The sequence below is a fragment of the Aythya ferina genome (assembly GCF_964211825.1).
Source record: "Aythya ferina genome assembly, chromosome: 14".
In the NCBI taxonomy this organism is placed as follows: domain Eukaryota; kingdom Metazoa; phylum Chordata; class Aves; order Anseriformes; family Anatidae; genus Aythya; species Aythya ferina.
The window spans coordinates 1,739,471-1,756,721 of NC_140312.1; the positions used below are offsets into that span (position 1 = coordinate 1,739,471).

At 53.8% G+C, this 17,251-nt stretch overlaps 1 protein-coding gene and 2 long non-coding RNA genes across 3 annotated transcripts; 1 reads left to right on the plus strand and 2 right to left on the minus strand.

The window, feature by feature from the left end:
* The first annotated feature begins 1,669 nt into the window (after positions 1-1,669).
* Positions 1,670-10,766, plus strand: IRF1 (interferon regulatory factor 1). Its single transcript, XM_084535844.1, has 10 exons — positions 1,670-1,829; positions 2,622-2,713; positions 3,614-3,713; positions 3,900-4,076; positions 4,374-4,423; positions 4,548-4,683; positions 4,877-5,002; positions 5,860-5,903; positions 6,576-6,711; positions 7,183-10,766. Exons 2-10 carry the CDS (start codon positions 2,627-2,629, stop codon positions 7,278-7,280), a joined length of 954 nt encoding a protein of 317 aa, XP_084391970.1. The 5' UTR covers positions 1,670-1,829; positions 2,622-2,626; the 3' UTR covers positions 7,281-10,766.
* Positions 4,230-7,194, minus strand: LOC311444583. Its single transcript, XR_014697968.1, has 2 exons — positions 7,082-7,194; positions 4,230-5,443 (listed from the first exon to the last, which is right to left on the minus strand). It is a non-coding gene; the product is annotated as an uncharacterized lncRNA (long non-coding RNA).
* Positions 10,767-11,577: 811 nt separating the features above from the next.
* LOC311444584 lies at positions 11,578-15,831 on the minus strand. The gene is made up of 2 exons (XR_014697969.1): positions 15,465-15,831; positions 11,578-12,447 (listed from the first exon to the last, which is right to left on the minus strand). It is a non-coding gene; the product is annotated as an uncharacterized lncRNA (long non-coding RNA).
* Positions 15,832-17,251: the final 1,420 nt, after the last annotated feature.

The following is a 17,251-nucleotide window of genomic DNA, read 5'->3' on the forward strand; positions in this document are numbered from 1 at the left end:
CTTAAACCTAAGCTTGGACTTTTTATACCTTAATCTTTTAAAAAAATAAATAAAAGAAGAAACTTCCTCAGTGGGGGCAGAGTACGACGTGTCACACCGTTTGTCTGGGCTGCCCATGTATCTTTCTGCCTCTTTCCCGAGGTGCCTTCCCATGTCTCCAGCTGGAATATCTTCAATATTCCTCTGCACTGACGGCACCTTGAAACCACTGGATGCAAATCTAACCTCACTGTCACCCAGATCCAAGGGGACGGGGAGGAATCCTGGTGATTTCGATAGCCTGAAAGAGCTGGAGGAGAGGGCAGAAAGCTGGCGCTCACACTTTGTGCCTTCTAACATGATGATTTCAAACCAGCCCAGCGCCACACACAGCCCAGGCCAGAGGAGGATGGGAGAAGAATAATGCCAGGCTTTGGAAAATGCCTCCATTGCCCCACCTCCCTTTTTTTTTTTTTTTATTTTTTTATTTTTTTATTTTTATTTTTTTCCCATTTGCACTGAAAACGGATGATTAGCGACATACACCTGACTGTCAACTACTGCCCAACGTGGCCATGTGAGATCAAACACCCTGCAAGTGCTGACCACCGACAGCAAAGGTCGGATCTCAGCTGGGAGCCTTGAGAGAAGGGGCATTGAAAAGAGGCTGTGACACAGGTACTGTCAGGAGAAGGAACCTGAGTTAAAGGCTGGGCTTTTACACCAGTTCAGTCAGTTTGGCATCACCATGGCTCAGCAGAACTGCGGGCCCAGAGGCACCCTGGGGTGCTGGGGCTCCGCTGTGCCGCATGCCTGCAGGGTGAGGGTCCTGGCCCCGTGCTGCAACGCTCTGGGTGTTGGGGAGGGGACCAGGCAGGCCTGGGCAGCTCATTGCATGGTGCTGTGACAGCATAAATGCAGAAGGTCAGGGACATCCCTTATAATTTTCACCTGTTTCATTTCTTTTTCTGCTGGCCTTCCTTCTGCCACCCTGAGTGTTGCTGTACCCCTGCTGCATCCCCCCCGGGACTGCTGCACACGCAGCACTGCCCTGCTTTGGTCCTGCTGCAGGGGGATGTGCACGGTTTGGACCCGGGCAGCCCCACAGCAGGTCCGGGGGTTGTGTGCCTGCTTGGGGGGCCGGGGGCCGGGTACCGGACCCTTCCCATCCTGCTCCCTGCGAGCAGCCCGGGCCCGAGCCAGGTTCCCACCGGGCTAAGAATACCCCCACATCGGTGCTGCGCTCTGGCTGCATCCCTAAACGATGAGGGAGCCGGCAGCCTGCACCGGGGGCTCATCGAGCTCCATCTGCGGGACGGGGGGCACCGGGAGGGCACCGGGGGGGCACCGGCGGGCGGGACGCGTCCCTGAACCCCCGAGGGGGCGCGGAGCTGAGCTCCCCGGGTCACTTAGGGGCAGATCCCGGTGCCACCCCCCGGCACCCGCAGGTCCCCATCGGCCCCCCGGTGCCCCCCGCGGTGCCGCGGCGGGGGCGGTCCGGGGGCGGGTCCCGGCGGTGCCGCTGGTGCTACAACAGCCTGATTTCCCCGAAGTGATGCTGCGGGCGGCAGCCAATGGGCGGCGCGACCGCCCCTGGCCGGGGAGCTGATTGGTTGCTCGACGGGCGGCCCGAGGCGGCGGGGAATCCCGGCCGCCGCCGCGTTATACCCGAGGGCGCGCCCCGCGGGCGGCACAAGGCGGCGCGGCGGGCGGCGGGCGCGGACGGCTCGGCTCGGCTCGGCTCGGCACAGCACGACACAGCTCAGCACGCTTTGATTTGCCTTGCCTTGCCTTGGCTCGGCTCGCTTTGGCTTGTCCCGGCTCCGGATTGCACAGCCCCGCACGGCGAGGTGGGTCGCGGCGCTCGCCGCCCCCCGCTCCGGCAGCAGGCGCCCCGCGGGGACCCGTGGGAGCGGTCCCGGCGGCACGGCACGGCTCGGCTCGGCTCGGCACGGCTCGCCAAGAGGGGGCAGCGCCGGCTTGCGCCGTGCCGAGGAGGCTTGGGGGGCGTCCCGGCCGCCGCTCCGTGCGCGCTGCGGGGCGCAAAGCGCCGGCAGCGGCCCCGTGCCCTCGACGGGACGGGACGGGACGGGACGGGACGGGACGGGGCACGGCGGCGGCTCTGCGGGCTCTGCCGGCGGCTCCGCTCCGCGCCCCAGCGGCGAGCCCCGGAGCCGGCTCCCGCTGCCCCTCTCCGCGGCGATGCCCGGCTCGGGAGCCTCGGGAGCCGCTGCCGCGACGGCGCCGGGCTGGGGAAGTTCGGGGCCATTGTTTGGGAAGTGCCGGTGCGGCCGCTGCGAGGCGGCGCAAACAGGAAACTCGGCCTGCAGGGGAGGGCGGGGAGCGGCCCCCGGGCTCCGCTCCGCACCGCGCCGGGCTGCGGGGGGCGCCGCTGCTGCCCCGGCCCCGGGGCCGCGCACGGAGCTGGGCTGGGCTGAGAGCGCCCGGGGGGGACACGGGGAGGTGGGGGCGGACGGGGCTGTGATGGGACCGGGGGGCTGTGATGGGACCGGGGGGTCCCAGCCCGCTTCGTTCCCAGCCCCGCCGCTGGGCGCCGCGGGTGCGCGGAGCCGGAGGGCAGGGGACAGGGGACAGGGGGACGCGGCGGTGGGGCTGCTGCTGACCCTCTGCCTCTGCCACAGCCACCATGCCCGTCTCCAGAATGCGCATGAGGCCCTGGCTGGAAATGCAGATTAACTCCAATCAGATCCCGGGACTGATATGGATTAACAAGGTGAGGTGTGCGCGTTGGGACTGCCGGTGCTGCATCATTACCCCTGCTGCTCCTAAGTGGGCACTAAACGTAAGGCAGGATCGTGAAGCAAATGGAGAAAACTTGCATGCATTACGTGTTTATTTCCAGAAAAGGTAGCTCCAGTTAGCACAGAATGTAGCACTCCGTTTTTTTTTTTTCCTGATAATTTTCCCGGGAGGGAAATGATAAGCCAGAAAAAATGCAGTCTGAACATGGCAGAGCAGAAAAACTCCCAGGCTACTTTTAACTCTTGATCCCCATTTGAGCTGCCTCTCATCCCAGTTAAGTAGCTACTGTTGCACTCCCCACTGTGGGATGGGGCTCAGAGATTTGGCCTAGGAATAAACTTTGGACTTGTCTCACTTTGGTGCTGGAAGCACATCTCTGTAGCTGTACCCCAGGATGAGGTCATGAGGCTTATTGAATCATTCTCTGATTCTCCTCAAGAAGAGGCCTCAAGAAGTCTCTTTCTCTGAAGTTTCCATATCCATCCCAGGGTGTTACTTAAGCTAGGATATGTTTTTCTCAGGGTTCATACAGGATATTAGGGGTAACTATAAAAGGGATCTCTATCCAAGTGCACATGGGAAATGTGCTGGAGTTTGTGATACACTAACAGACTAGATGCAACATCCTTCAGTGATTCTGGGATAAGATTAGTAACGTTGCTCGTTGCTACTGTACCACACTGTGTGTAACTTTCCTGGTTTCAGAGCTCTTAAAAGCCTTACATGCACTGAACAAAACAAATGAACAACAGTTGTTAGATATTTTTTTAAAGTTTCTGAGCTGCCACTGATAGAATTCTTTGTTAAACCCATCATTTCAAATTGGCATTCGATGGTTTCTTAATTCAAATTTTTATTGGTTTTACTTCAGGATAAGATGATGTTTCAAATCCCCTGGAAACATGCAGCTAAGCATGGCTGGGACATGGAGAAAGATGCCTGCCTTTTCCGGAGCTGGGCCATTCATACAGGTGTGTGCTGGCTTTAGATTTCCATCAGTTATAGCAATATCTGAAATGAAGCATTTTTGTCTTGACTTATACCTCAGGAGTTAGAATGACTTTTAATATGTCAGAAAAAAGAGAAAAATGTCTTTTCTGGGGAGAGCTACCACTGCAATGCAAACGCTAAAGGTTCACCCCATCTTTTATTAATAGGAAGATACAAAGTTGGTGAGAAAGACCCTGACCCGAAAACCTGGAAGGCGAACTTCCGCTGCGCTATGAACTCCCTGCCTGACATCGAAGAAGTGAAGGATAAAAGCATCAACAAAGGCTCCAGCGCTGTTAGAGTTTACAGGATGCTGCCCCCCTTGACAAAGGATCAGAAGAAAGGTGAGCGCACAGCATCCAGCTGGCGTCAGGCAGGTCCCACTCCACTTAGGCAGGGCTATAACAGACCTGGTATAACACACCTACAAGTGGCACCAGGACTGCTGGAGCTCTTGCAAAAAAAAAAAAGCTTATACAAGCAGTCCCTTTGATCCCAGGTTCTTTAACGATGCCTAATGGCATCGCCCAGGGTTGAGCCAGACTCTGCTGCCAGCTGAGCAGGCCGCTCAGGGCTGTGGGAGCTCGCATTCGTGTCAGCCGTGCAGCCTTTCTCACATCTGTCTTATTTTTATTGAACAGAAAGGAAGTCAAAGTCTTCAAGAGAAGCAAGAAGCAGGAGCAAGAGAAAGGTATGTGTCTGTAGAGGTAGCAGAAGGAGCTAGAGGTTTTGGTGGTTTTCATGCTACGATTTTTTCATATGGGAACCTGGGTGCTCGTAGCCAAGTCTTTCATGCTTCGTTCTTATTTTTGTAGCTGTATGAAGACATGAGGACGGAGGAGTCAGCAGAAAGACTAACCAACACTCCTCCGACAGATGACCACAGTGGCTACACCGTTCATGACTACACGGGACAGGAAGTGGAGGTGGAGAGCCCGTCCATCACCTTAGGTGAGGCTCAGTTTTTAGCTCAGAGCAGAGAGGAAAGTGCTGCTTATGCTAAAGCCACAATTTCGTCACCAGAAGACAAAGATGACTCTGGGGACCGTGCCTGGCTGTGCCGTAGATGGGCAGGGAGGAAGCGGTGGTGGTGGTGGTGGTGGTGTGGGCCGCGATTGCCAATGGCTCCTGGTGTGTCCCACAGATCTCTCCCCCTGCGAGGTGAGCGGCTCCCTCGCTGACTGGAGGACACCGATGGAAATCGCCATGGCTGACAGCACCAACGACCTCTACCAGCTCCAGGTGTCCCCCCCGGGTTCCTCCTCAGAAGGTTGGTGTCGCTTCCTTCCTACCTGGGTCTTTCATCGGTCTCCTGGTGCTAGACCTGATGGGGCAGGTTGGAGGCAAGGGTGAAGGTGTTCCTGGGGTTTGGGGAGAAAAAGTTGTCTTGTAGGAAAACCAACCTCCACCTGGTGGATTTGGGTGTCTGGAGCTACCGAAATGGCCAGGTTAGAAAAGCAAAGAGCTGGTACAGGCCAGCTGCAGGAGTAGGTGCTCCCAGGTGAAGGGCTCTGCAATGCCATTTGCTCTGCACGTGTGGGCAAAGGACAAACTTTGTCTCACCATCGTGGCACAAACAGGTCAGCCACCAAGAGGAGGAGAGATCTCTGACCCTGGTGCCAGGGAGGTGGAACTTCTGAGGAAGCTGGAAGGGGCGATATCAGGAGCAGGACAGAGTTAGGTGTGCTAGTGACAGTGGAGGTAGCTGCACCTGCCAAAGGAAAAAAAAAAAAAGAAAAAGAGACTTATCTGTGTGATTCTTCACTCTGGATGCAAATGTTCTCCCTCTGGGCTACCTGCTTTGGTGATTCCTGGGGAGAAGCAAGAGGTGCAGGTGTCACCTGCAGCTGGGATGGGCCATGAGAGCTGGGCCGTGGAGCTGCTGGTGGGCTTCAAACACACAGCATCTCCTTGGTGCTGTGTGTGGCTGCAGCAGGGCACCTGCTCCGAACCTCCAAAAAGCCTTTTGCCTCTGGAGGAGCCCTTCAGTTACTGGGGGGGAAGAAAAAGGTAGTGGTGGTGTGTGACGAGCATATGAAGCGGGCTGTGGCGGTGAAGAAGCAGAAGCGTGGGGGCTAACCTGTGGGAGAAGTTGACATCTGTTTTCTCTTTTTTGTGTGCTTACAGTCACAGATGAAGATGAAGATGAAATGAAAGCGAATATTTTTAAGGTAAAAACAGCCCTTCTGTTCAGAATAAAATTGGCCAAAGCTGCTGTGTGCACTGAGAAAGGAAGGGAAGTAGCTGTCTGAGCCCTTGATAGTCCTACACGAGCTGAACGTACACTTCCTGTAATACAAAACCCTAATTAAATGAAGAGGCCTGAGAAATGAAATATAAAAAGAATGTGATTTTGTAAACATGAACTGGAGATGACACATACGTGGAAGTATTACTTTTATTGTGAGAGTCAGTGGAAGCTACTGAGTACTGCTAGAAGGAAAGGTTGCTCTGTTAGAGTCTGCAGCGGCTTCGATTTCTCTAGAAAGGCTTTTTTTTTATTTTTTATTTTGCCCTTCCCTCCGTCTCTCATGTGTGTGGCTTTTAATCTGTGCTTCCAGACATGGCATGCTCGTCCCACTGATAAGGGGATGTTTTGTTTTTTTTCAAGGAAGGTGCTCCTGCTCTCCCTGTTTTGCGTTAACCTAATTTTAATGGGGAATTTTATATAATTTCTCATGGTCTAAGTGAAACCTTTCCTTTGCTCTATTCACCATCATGAATTTTAATAGGCAGTAGGGAATTTACATTGTGCATATGAGAGCCTGTACTTTTTTTTTTTTAAATTTTCCCCTGTCCCTGTAAATTTCAGGCTTTTTTACCATCCCCTTACTCTCTTTCAGCTGCTTGAACCGGGGCAGGACTGGCACACGACCAGCGTCGGGGGGAAAGGCTTCCTCACCAACGAGCCGGGCACGCAGACCATGTGCAGCACATACAGCTACAAGGACCAGGACGGCGAGATCGACACGTCTTCAGGTACAAAACCTCGGCTGTCACTTACGGTCTGGGGTGGAAGGTGCAGGCGAGGGTTTTCAGGAAAGAAACTAACTGGGCAGGGAGAAAGCAAACAGAGGAATTCACAGGTGTCTGTATTGAGGTTCCTTAGTAGCCCGTCAGATGCCTGTAAGGAATTTGTTGGGGTAAAAAGGAAGAGAGGAAAAATGCCTCCAGTAGAAGCTTAACTACAGGTTTACCTTAAGGTTACGTATGTGTGTAGTATGCCAGGTCTTGGGAACTCCTAGCGATATAGCAAGGGTTTCCACTAGCAGTAGCTTACATGGGAGAGTTTAATTAGAAAGTATTGGGAGTATTTTTAGCAAAATTTGAACCTGGGGTATTTGCTCACCTCCGAGGAACGTTTCATTTCTGGGTGTGTTGGTACGCAGGGGCTCTGGTGCTCCCGCTGCCCGGGTTCGGTTCTCACCCTGGGTTCTCACCCTTATCCAGGGGAGATGGATTTCCACGTGTTTGACCAGAAGAGCAGCCTGGAATTCTCTTGGCTGGACACAGTGAGACCCATGCAAACCATCTCCTGTGGCTTGTAAACCCCCGGCTCCCGCAGGCTGTGGACTGCTTTCGTGTAGAGACTACAACCCTGAAGAGAATGGTAGAAGTCCTTTTGTTACTGACTGGAAGAAGACAGTAGCTGTTATATTCCGTTTTAACTCGTAGGCCTGAAAAAGTTAGCAAGAAAAACTCCATCGCAAGCAGAGGAATCCCATCCCGGTGGCGGGACCGTTGTGCCCAAGGCAAACAGCCCGGCCCCGGGGCACCCCGAGGCTGAGCTCGGTGCCCGCGTGCGGCAGCTCCCGGGGACCGGGGGCCACCGCCGTCCCCCCACGCTGGTGGCGAGCACTTTACCCACGGAGTGCTTAGGAGAGACAGTGCGGAGGAGTCTGGTTTGGTTGCTGCTCACTTGTGCAACACTGGTGACATTATCAGCTTAATGACTGTCATTACACGTAGAAAAAGAAATTGCACTAATTGGCCTTCTCTTCCTTGATTTACTCCAGCATGTAGTTTTGTCTTCAGATCTTTCAACTCGTGTACATAACTTAGACCAATAAAATGTGAAAATTCAGTTTAGGCTTCGCTTCCATATAGTACACTTATCCAGGCCCACTCATAGGACATTATCTGCTCATAGTCATGCCGGATCCACTTCCACGTAATAGTTGAAGAGCGGCTGCATGATCCAATTTTTGCACTGGTAGGGGCAGACCCTGTTATTTATACTCTGCCCTTCAGAGCTGTGTTCTAGTGCTCCTCATGCTGGTAGGAACCCTACAGTACTGTATGCAGCTAGCTGCCACAGCCTGCGTGCCCTGAGCGAGGGTGTGCAGAAGAGTGCAGGGTGGAGGAGGTTCTAGTTCATACTTAATACGTAGGAATCAAATCACTAAGCTGTAATAGACTATTTTTCTTGTACATTTTATTTTTGTATATAAAATGTTGTATATTTGTTTTAATAAAAGTGTTTTATATATGACATGCTTACTTTTCCTCATTGGAGTGTTCGGAGGGAATGAATTCCAGATTCCTTGAAAACACCCGAGCAGCTGTGCTGCTGGCAGCCAGCGAGAGGGGTTATTCCGTGTGAGTCACGAAAGCCCAGGGAATTTAAAACGGGCTGAGTCATTTCCCCTCCTGTCCCAGTGCAGCTGATGGGAGGAGTCCTGCTCATCCCAGGCCCCGTGCACGTGTGGGGCAGCTGGCTCACACCTGCCACCGTTAGCTCCAGAATTTAGCAGGCCGTGTGCTGTCTCTGATGAAGGCTATCCAAAAACACGCCGTGTGCCAAGCCTGCTGTGGGTCTCGCTGCTGGCAGTGCTGTGGGCTTCTGTGCTGAGAGCAGTGGCAGTGAAACGAGCTGCAGAAGTTAGGTTTGCCCCCAGAAAAAGCACAGGCAGCGGCTGAAAGGCAAGGGGAAAGCAAGCTTCCTTTTCCATTGTGTGTGCTCTTCCTCAGCCATGCTCCGTGGCCCAAAAAGCTTGGCGTTACCACACCGCCTCAGGTGGCTGCTGCAAAGCGTGTCCAGCTGCAGACACTGGCATCAGGTGCTGCGTGGAAACCCCCTCCCTGAACAATGCAAATTCATGCCTCAGCTGAGCTGTCAGCCTCTGAGATCACGTCGGTGGTTGCTGAGGGGCTCCTCAACATCCCCGTCCACCACCCTGGCTACAGAGCAGCCCTCGTCCCCTGCGCATTTGGGACATCTGGCCTGAAAAAGGGCTGCTCTGCTTGTCTTTGGAATAAGCTGTACTGACTGTAGTTCCCGCTGAAGCTCTCCACCAGCAGCCTTTTGGCACACAGCTTTAAACACACACACAAAAACCAAAAACCTTCTGGCACATGCCCAGGAGAAGCGATGGCCAGGCGCGTTACGTTCCCAGCTAGCTCACCCAGCCTGGGAAGCGCGTACCTCACAACTCCTTGCCTTGAAGACATTCAGATCTTTTAGAATTGTGCAACAGTGACCTTTGGGGATAGCTTTGTTCACAGAGCCAGCAACTGTGAGGGCGGCCGGAGGATATCAGCCTGCATAATTAATTATCAGGCCCAGGCTGCAGGAACCAAGCAGACACCTCCTGCAACCTCGGCGCAGGCTCTGCTGCAGCTCCAAGTGCCCGGCACAGACAGGCGGCCGTGGGGCTTGCAGGGGGAAGTCCGTGCTGGACTTTGGCATTGCTCAGACCCAGCACCCCTGGGCTGGTGGGGCAGGATGGCCTGGGACAGCCCCCGTGGACCAGCCTCGTGCCAGGCTGATGGCAGGAGCAGCTCCTGCCACCTCATGCCCAGGGAGCGATGCAATTTCTGCGCTCATCAGTGCAATGAGAGGAAACGGGGCTGGCTCAGGAACCTCTGCAGCTTTGTTACCCGCTGGGGAGGGAGAAGGGAAACTTTCTATGATGCAAAGAGTGCTCAAAATAACAGAGATTAATTTGCCCATTCATGCGTTACAGGATTTTCACGGTGATGCTCAGATACAGGAGCGCAGCACCCGCGCTGGCACAGATTAAAGGGCTGACCAAGATTTGAGGACTGAAGTGACAGCAGCCGGTGCCTCACAGCCCGGAGCCACTGGCACGTGAAGCGTCTCGTTATCGGGATGCAGGAGGCGCTTCCTCGGTCATCTGCCAAGCTGGCCACACACACGGTTTTGCCAAGGCAACGTGTTTTTGACTTGGTGGAGCCCCATGACTGGGCGGAATTTATCAGTCCGGGCCCTTCACTGGGTGAAGGGCTGCCAAGATCGACGCTGCTTGTTTGTTTTGCTTGTTGTTGATGATGTTTTGAACTTTTGGGGAGGGGAAAATCCCAACTGAGTCATGCTCTCCAGGGCAAGAGCACTGTAAGCTGGTGAGACCCAGCTCCTCTGTCATCGCCAGGGCACTGGGGTTTGCAGAAGTGACGTTTCTTCTCCCAGTGCAAACCAGGGACAGTTTCGGCTGCTTTTACTCAGAGGAACATCATGCGCCCCTTAAGGTAATGCTCCTGCCTAAGGCATTCAATTAAAATTGTTTTAAGCCCTTGACAGGTGTTTTTTTCAACTTGCCTATCCTAAATGAGCTTTTCAGTAATCTCTGACTGGTTATCCTGTGTTGGAATAAGGGCTGGTTTTCACCATTCAGACAATCATAAATTTGGGCTGGAAAGGACCTTAAAGCCCATCTAATTCCACCCCCTGCCATGGGTAGGGACCCCTCCCACCAGCCCAGGCTGCTCCGGGTCCCATCCAGCCTGGCCTTGGGCACCTCCAGGGACGGGGCAGCCACAGCGTCCATGGGCAGCCTGTGCCCATGCTTCATCACCCTCATAGTAAAGAATTTCTTCCTTATATCTAATCTAAATCTACCCTCTGTTCTTTTAAAGCCATTACTCCTATCCCTATCACTACATTCATTTTAATACGCATACAGCTACATTCAGATGGGAATTAATCCACATAGCGGGAGAGCAGCTTGCTGCAGAAAGCTCACTTCATGCCAAACGTAGACAAAACAATTAAATGCAATATAGTTTTTCATGGCTTGGAGGGCAAGTGGCTCTTTCTTGTGCTATGCACCTTGTGGGACAGTGAGAAGGATATACAGACAGTGCCGCTGTTTTGAAAATAAGAAGACATCACCTCTCTGTGCTGATAACAAAAGGAATCATCGTACAATCAGCCCTTGACCTGTAAATAAAGGGCTGCTGCTTTTTCCTGATCTTTGTCCAAACCAATTGTTAACATGGCCCTTCCACAACCAGGGTGCACACCTTCCTCCTCTGCTCAGCACTTTGCTCAGCACCCCGGGGAGGCGCGGGGCTGTGCTGCACCCAGGAGCCTGCTTGTGGTTACCCGGCACGGCAGCACCGTGCGTGAGCTTTGCCCAACAGGCAGCAGAGCCTGCAATTACTGCCCCAGCTTTATTTGCCGAGCTGATTGAATCCTGATAATTGGACACATTTCCAGTTAACCACGTGATTTATGATATCACACCTACAAAGGATGGCTGTACTTCAGACCAAAGGTATGAATTTATTACTGCAGAAAGTAAGGTATTTGTTAATATTGCAAAAGCAAACTACCGCCGATTGGCAACCGAGTGTATCAGCCTGGAAACATTATTCCTCTGCTGCCGTGCTGGATCCTTCTCCTCTCCAGTTCTCCAGGGCTCTGCTTCCCCCTGTGTCTGTTCACACAGCACAGGGTCCTGCCTGCCTTCAGGACATGAGTGCTGAGCAGTCGTAACCAAACATCTCCTGCCTGCCACCAAAATAAGCCCTCTCCTGGCACACAGGCTCTCAGGGGTGCTGAGGGGATGTCAGAGGGGCAGCACGAGGCAGGGTGATGGGCAGAGCCGAGGGCTCAGGCACAAGCCATGGGGAAGAGAAGCCTGTCCCAAACCATGCCAGGGAAGGGCTGGCTTCTCCCAGTGCCTTAGGTGAAGCATTGCCTTATGAAAGGTCAGTAATGAAGCGTGGAGAGGAGGAAATCTTCCCTAGAAAGGGAGGAGAGTGCTCCTCACAAAGCACCTGACAACCTGAGCCCTCATCCTGCACCCAGCCGAGCCCTGGGGTTTTCTCAGTGCTCCGAGCACGGAGGAGTTTGCTCCTGTTGCTGGCAGGTGCTTTAGCTCCCTGCCCGCGTATCAGCAGATGTCAGGCTGCAGTATTAAGGATTCAGGGCAGGACAATTATTGCGTGCTCATTCCACTAATTGCCCTGCTGACACAGGTGGAAAGCAGTGCCACGTCATGGAAAGAGGCAGGAGCAGCCGGCAGGACCTGTGGCCACAGGGATGCAGGCGGCAAGGCCGGGGAGCAGCAAGGGGCAGGCGGCCACTCTCCTTCACCTGCCCTCTGCATCCACCGTGCCGGGACTGGGGTGCTCCAAGCCTCCAGGGCCTGCTGCTGCATGAGCCAGTCAATTCTCCCTCCTGGTGTTGTTAAATGAAGCCAGGATCAAGCCAGTGAATAGTGCATGGTGTGGGTGGGACAGGCATTGGGCTACGGTTGTCAGGAGATTCCCAGGAATAGGGGGAAATCCTACAGAAAGCAAGCAAGCCAGGACACAGCCGTCTCCTCCTGGGGCTGCTGGAGCTTTGCTCTCGGTGGCTGAAGCAAAGCGAGTGCCAGGGCTGGGGCTGGGGGATGAGATGGCCTCATGGACTGCTTGGCACAGGCGCCGGCTCTGGCAGGTCACCGGCATCCCTGCAGCTGCCAAAAACTGCAGGAAGGAGAAGCTCGAGCTGGTGGCACAGCCAGGACTTCCAGCAGCTCTTCCCTGGCAGGCAGCACCCAGCTCCTGGGCCAGGGCGGCAGCAGGAGGTGCTGGGTGCACAAAGCAGCACCCAAGGGCTCTGCTGGTGCTCACACAGAGCGGTGCTCAGCTCGGGCAGGATGGCAGATAGCTAACAGCCTACTTCAGTGTGGGAAATCTCACGCCTCAGACACTGCTCGTGGTAGTTTGTTGCACTTCAAAGGCCACGGCACTGCGTAGCTGCCATGAGGCCACGACACCGAGCACTGCGGCAAGCTGAAGTGTGCCATCGGCTGCTGGGGACCTGCCAGGGGAATTCGGCCTGGCAAGTCTCACATGACTCTGCCTCCTTGGTCACTGGAAAAAGGGATTACTGTGTTTAGACTGTTCAGGAATGAAAAGGCAGATGGAGCAATGGTTAAAAGTACAAAAGAGAGGGAGTGGTTTGGCAGCAGGTTTCCCCGCAAGGAGCAGAACGGTAACTGATGGAGGGAGGCTCTGCTCCTTTCACATCACGGGGTGGTTTAGCAGGGATAGCACAGGGCAATGAAGCATAGAAGACAGCATAAGGATGCTGGCCCTGATTCAGAACAAATCCAGCACAAGCATTACACGCATTAGCTATATGCAAGCTGTGCTATTAGGTAACAAGACCCAGGCTAACCACAGGTATAAACACAGAACGTGCCCAGGTTTAGTATCTGCATTGCAAGAATACGTTTCACAGGGTTTGTTCTGTGATTAGCTAAATACTACAAAGGTTTTCCAACAGTCTTCAGGCAGAGGAAATTAACTGAGAAGCCAAGTCCAGGCAAGTACACTTTTGTTTTCTCCAACTTTATTGCTGAAGAAAGCAGGGAGCAGTGTGTGCACTGGCCTCACGCACCAATTGTCCATCTACTGATCATCATCTGCATCTGTCAAGCTTACACCAACAGTCAACAGCACTTGAGACACAGCAAAAGCCCTGCAGGTGCTGCGTACAAAGCACTACCTGAGGCACAAGGTTCTGCAGGAGTTTCCCCAGACCTGCCGTGGCAGTACCAGCTCCCAGTGGCGGTGCAGAACACCCCGGGCTGAGCCCCTCGTCTCTGTCCTTGCTGAGAGAGGAAATAGGCTCCAGCTCACTTCCCACCAGTACTGTACTCGTGATAAACAGGTAGCAATTTCTTTTTATCTAATTAGCATTTTGAGAGAAGCAACTCATTCGGGTATTTTGATTACTTGGGACACACCTTTAACGCATCAGGGGCATCCAGGCATCAAGGAGCACACACAGCCCTTTTGTTTTGCAACCTAGAAGGAAGCCCTGAAATAACATTTTCCTAAGGTCCGTGTTACTGTGGCACCTCCTGATGCCCCAGATGAGCAGAACCAGGCTGAGCAGGAGGCCTTTTAAAGCAGCCCCCCACTAGCAGGGTGACTCTGCTTCTGCCCCCTTTGCAGCACAGAGCCCCCCAGGGCTGATGCTCAGTTTTCCCAGTGCCTAAGCTGCTGTGCTGACACCGTGCCATGTAAATACATCGTACAGCAGCTTGCAGCCAGATCCAAGTTAAGGCAAAGGTAAAAGTACTTCGGGGAAGTGGGCTAAATGCTCTGCGGAAGGTTCTTGCTGCTTTCCATGACGAGGAGCGATCTGCACCGAGCCCTGTCTGCAGGGGGACGCCGTGGCTCAGCGCCGTTCTCCTGCCCCAGCAGGAAATAGCTGCGACCCGAGGCTGCCTCTCACCCTTCCTCACCCCTGCCTCCAGCTGCGGGCTGATAAGCCAGCACAGAAAAGCCCAGAGCTTCAGTGAAGAGGGGCAGAGAACACACACTTCCCCAGCTCAGCACAACTTAAAAGCAAGTTTAAGAGAGAGTCTTGAAAAGAAATCCAAGCAGAGCAGGCACAATCCATTTGTGTCACTGCCAACCCCTGGCAGGAGACCACCACTGTGACCCGTTGAGAGCCATCCTGTGGACCACGGGTGATGGTATTTGGGTGGTGTACCCCACTTTTGGTGACCAGCCCGTCGGCTGAGGCACAACAGGGATTTGGGGCACTTTCAAGGGTCACCACTGTGGCCTCCTCTCCACATGGCCGTGGGACGACAGGGAGGAAGATACCCATCTTCCAGCCTGTTTAATTTCGCTTTGGGGGTGTTGGGCCTAGCAACCCAACACCCCAAAGCAACCCTTGGGTGTTGGGGTGTTTGGGCCCGAGCCCCAGCTGGTGCCTGCCCAGGCAGCACCCGCCTACCTCCGGCTTCTTGGTGAGGGATTTGCTGCAGTGCCTCACAGCACAGCAACCCGGGGCAGCAGGAGCCACCTCCATGGCAGTTTCACAATGAACTCACCGTGGTTCGACAAACCTCAGGCACCTTGTGTCTGAGGAACAGGAACCCCAGCGAGCGAGGGCCACAGGGCAGCGGCCCAGCCCTGCAGGAAAACCAACTCGCTACGGGGCCAAAAACCCCACAAAACACCAGGGAGCCTGGCCCCGGGGATGTGTCCCCATTGCGAGCACCCAGGCATGACGTTGCCCTCCGAGCCAGTCAGTGCAGCTTCTGCACCAGAAAACAAACTCTGAAAATGGAGAAAATGAAGGAAAGGGCTAATGTTACACTCGATAACAGCTTGCTGCCTCCTGCGCCTCTGCTGAGCAAACCACTGTTTCCTGAAGTGAGGTGTCAGGCATGAAATATTTCATACACTGGAGCAACCGTCACCATCTGCTGAGTGACAAACAGAACTTGAGCCTTTCCTGGTACTCGATGCATAAATCAGGGTGCCTCCTTTGTGGCCGTTTGAGATTCTGTCACTGAAAACACCCTGCACCGCTCGGGGAGGTGGCGGCAGCAATGCTCGTACAGCCAATGTCCCTTTGATGTGAACCACTTTCAGTCAAAGCATTTCCATGCACGCCCCACTGAAGCATTTATTCTAAAGCTCACTGCAGCAGAGGCATTGCTGGAAGTGCCTGTGAGCATTGGGTAAGGCCATACCTGGTGATCCAAGAACTCCCTGCCGAGGAGATCCTCCTTTTCCCCATGGCTTGCAGGGTCTCTTCCTTCTCTTCTGCTCCTCGTGCCGCCAGCCAGCCAGCTCAGCCATTCCTCATGGCCCCGTGGGTCTGGTGGGCTGACCCTTGCATGCACATTTAGTTTTCTCTCACCCTCCTTGATCCAAGCCTGCACCCAGCAAGTGCCCAGTGATGAGGTGGCCAGGGCAGCAGGTCACCTGCAGGCAGAAGGCAGATCTTGGCTCTTTGTTGGCTCTGCCATGTTCCTCCAACAGAAAGCAGAGCTTCTCAAGAAGCTGTTTGCTTCCTCCACTGGCCTAGGCACTGATTTGCTGGGTTTCCCATCTGTATTTTCAGCACCTGGTTTCTGGACCAGCCTCTCAACTCAGCTGTTTTCTGCGTCCCAAACTCAGCTGTTTTCAGTCTCCCAAATGAAATAATCTGGATGCAGAAAACCAAAGCACAAGAGATCCCCTGCTTCTACACAATGTGGGAAAAGCCATGTTTAATGCACATTATTGCTCGAATAACCACAGTAGACAATTTTCCATTAGTTATTGAAGTGAATAGGAGCTGAGAACAACTAGCAGAGAGGGCTGGAAAGAGGTATGTAGTACGGTTGAATTTGGTGACCCCCTTGCAGTCTCCAGCACTGTGGGATGTTTTCATCCCCACCAAGGACTACCAGCTACCCTCAGTATTGCCCCCGTCCAGAGAACTTCAACAAGGACATCCTGGAGGGAAGACGGAAACAGGGAAAAAACCCTACAGAAATACTGAGGGGAAAAAATAGAAAAGGAAATCCTAGATCCAGTAAGAGCGTGGCCTCTGTATATAAAGGAATAAAAAAAGAACAGGAAACAAGTTTCATTTTGCCCTAAGATGCAGCTTTCCCAGCGAGCTGGAGCGCGGGTGCTGGCAGCAGCTCAGGGATGCTTCCCCTTGATTTTGGCCACCCACCAGAGCTCCTCAGTCGCTTTGGTTAATGCTGATCAGTGGCAGCCCACGGCACCGCTGGGTGGAAACAAGTAAAGCCGTGTCTGTTTAGTTACTGGATGTCTGCGGGGAAAGTGGAATTAAGAGTGAGCAGAGCAGATTTAAGCCACATGCAGTTCAAACAAGGAGATGCAAACATCCTGAGATGCGTTTCTGAAACAGGCACTAGAAACCCCAGAACAGTCACTAAAACCCAGGTGCTGTGGTTTACCTGTCATTATTTCCCAGTAAATCAGCTCTGGGTCTCCACCCTAACCCCAGAACAGCAGCAAACCAGCCTACCCCCACCCCCAGGACTGTGCCCCTGGTTTCTCTGGACCCTTTCCATCCTCAGGAACAGGCAACACAAATTTCAGTGGGGTCCCTGGAGCAAAGAGGACCAGGGCAGCTCCCCCCACAGCCCAAGGCATCGCTGCAGGCAGGACTTTGCAGCACCAGCCCCGCTTTTGGGTGACAGGCTGTATCCTCTTGCCAAAAAACATCACAACAAAGCAGCCACCAAGAGCTGCCCTGGCTGAAGTGCCCCTCGACAGCACAGAGCATCGCTGAGCTAAGCAGCAGCTGAGGGGCTGCAGGGCCTCATTGCAACATGGAACTGAAAATGGCACAGAAAGCAGCCTGCCAGGTAAACAGCAACACATCCGAGCATGGGAGAGCGCAGCAGTGCACAAAAATGCATTATAGCAGCTCTACTTCCTATTTCCTTTTCCGTACGACTTAAAATAATAACTATAAAGGTCATGGGGGTTTGGGGCAGGCTGGGGGCAGCTCGAG